The sequence below is a fragment of the Aplysia californica genome, unplaced genomic scaffold (assembly GCF_000002075.1).
Source record: "Aplysia californica isolate F4 #8 unplaced genomic scaffold, AplCal3.0 scaffold00088, whole genome shotgun sequence".
In the NCBI taxonomy this organism is placed as follows: Eukaryota; Metazoa; Mollusca; class Gastropoda; order Aplysiida; family Aplysiidae; genus Aplysia; species Aplysia californica.
The window spans coordinates 45,433-47,932 of NW_004797358.1; the positions used below are offsets into that span (position 1 = coordinate 45,433).

Here is a 2,500-nt window from a genome sequence, read left to right on the forward strand (position 1 = left end):
TCGCAAGTTAGTAGAAGGATTCGGCGGCTTCTAGTGTATTTCCCTTTACTGTGACCTGCTCTTTTCGTAGTGCATCTATCCTTAGGACTTTTGTCTTTCCGGGGTATATTCCCAATCCAACAGACTCTGATAAAATTGTGGTCTTTGCTTGCATCTGTTCCTGAGTGTGTGACAGAAGCGCCAAGTCATCTGCAAAATCCAGATCGTCCAACTGTGTCCATGGGGTCCACTGTATGCCATTTCTGTGTCCATAGGTGGTTTCTTAATTCAGCCAGTCGATTGGCAAGAAAAAGAGGAAAGGTGATAGTAAACATCCTGGTCTCACCCTGGTCTTGATGTCAAAGCTGTCAGTGAGATGGCCATCATGTATAACCCTGCAACCTGTCCCTTGGTACTTGCTCCTGATGAGGTAAACCAACCTCTGTAGTATTCCGTGATGGCTTAGTGTCTTCCATAGTGTTGCTCGGTCTTTACTGTCAAAGGCCTTCTCATATTCAAGAAAGTTGATGGTCAACTGGGAGTGACATTCTCAGGATTGTTCCTCAATGATCCGCAGCGTGGCTATCTGGTCCGTGATTTGCCGGTTTTTCCCAAAAAACCAGCCTGTTCATCTCGAAATCATGGATCCGTTGCAGATTTAATTCTCCCCAGAATGATTCTGTTGAAAACCGTACCTGGCTTTGAGAGAAGAGTGATTCCTCGGTGGTTTGCTGCAGTTTCTGAGATCCCCTTTTTAGGAAGTTTCACCAGGTGCCCCTCTTTTCAATCCTTTGGGAACTTGCTCTCATTCCAGATCTTCGTAAACAACTGAAGAAGAAGATGTGCCATCACATTGGCATCTGCTTTTGAGGCCTCATGTGGAATCTGATCTGGACCGGCCGCTTTATCGTTGCTCGGCTTCTTAATGGCATCGATAATCTCTTGCCTTTATGGCGCAGATTGGTAACTCATTTCTTGCTGGCAGGATATTTGGTGGGATACTTGGTGGTGGTCTGTTCAGGAGACTGTTGAAATGCTCTACCCATCGTCTCAACTATTCTTCCTTTCCAAAAACTTTCACAGCAAAAATACGCTACAAAATATAGTTCCAATGTTACTTGGAATTTTCTTCATGGTATTCGTTGACTTTGGCTTTAGTTTTAATAGGAGGTTTACGACACTTACAACACAAATGTGTCACATGAGTGTCTAGGTTTAGGGGAGAACATCAGAGCCGCGCACTTTCGAGAAAAAACTATCAAAGCCGCGCACTTTTTATGATATCGATGCTATTAGATTGTCGATTACCAAAACAGTACGATCCGACAATTTAAGTACCCTCAGCATTTGACTGGGCTTGGGACCAGATATCAGTTAGATTTTGTCTCTCTGTTCATCCATCTGTCCATTCACGCCCTCCTCCCTGCGTCCATCCATCAGTCCATCCGTTCCCTCCTCTGTCCATCCCCCCGTCCATCCCCCCGTCCATCCACCTGTCCATCCATCATGTATAAAACATATGTACGGGACAGGGGCGATCTTTAAAGTGTTTGAGCAGCATTTTCTTTCTCATTCAGGATAACAAGTTGTGAGATTTGTCCATCTGCGTACATTTGCTGGTTAAATATTCACCCTTATTTCTTGGTCGTGCCTTTCTGTTTGGCATAGTCTGTGTTTTTTGGTTTCAGATTCGAAATGGTCTGGAAATTACTTAACGTCTGCAGAAAGACGAATATATTGGGATGAGGGCTGTACACAGTAATTTTGTCAAGCTTACTATAACCGTTGGAAAGAATCGGCAATCTAATTGTATCGATATCTTCAAAAAGTGCGCGTTTCTGATAGTTTCCCACGTTTTGATGCGTTACTTGAGAGTAACATACAGAGAAAAGGAGGAGGAAATTTAAGTAGGATAATATGTTGGATAGGAAAGAAAGAGAAAAATACATCAGAGCCCCAGCCAACCACCCATTGACTTGGACTGTTAGGGGAGTTTTTAGGAAAGATCTAGGAGAAACAGAGTCAGAAGTTGAGTTATCATGGCCCATGACTAATGTGAGGCAATGACTTAACAGATGGGTGTTGAAAGCCACAAGTTATCTTCTTGAATTAGCTGTTCTCGCAATGTTTATATCCGTTGTTCAATATTTGTAAGTACAATAATGTCTTCACCATATCCGCTTAATTATGTTGATTTTTTATATTTCAATGATTCATAGATAGCTATCGATACACTCGACACCCATGTTCTTTGTGGAGTTATTATATCTCTATAACATCACAATCCTGTTTCAAAAGGTGTCAATTCTAAAACTATGTCTTGCCTACCCCAGATCATGACGAATGTATGCACCTGGTGTCAAGAAGACGCTGCCGAAATCTGCTGGAGCGTCGGTCGAGACGTCGAAACTTTGCCAAAAGATGTGAGATCAACTTCCTACCTACAGTGCATCTCGATACAGGTATGGGGATGTAATATCGCATTAGTGTCATATATTACCAAAAAAAAAAACAACAAACA

At 42.5% G+C, this 2,500-nt stretch overlaps 1 protein-coding gene across 1 annotated transcript in view; it reads left to right on the forward strand.

Annotated features, from left to right (window-relative positions):
- LOC101864447 overlaps positions 1 to 2,500 on the forward strand; it is a gene marked incomplete in the record, with an annotated part of 31,943 nt that overhangs the window by 10,615 nt on the left and 18,828 nt on the right. The window contains 1 exon segment of the mRNA XM_005094698.3: positions 2,313 to 2,441. Coding sequence (XP_005094755.2) covers positions 2,313 to 2,441 — 129 coding nt within the window.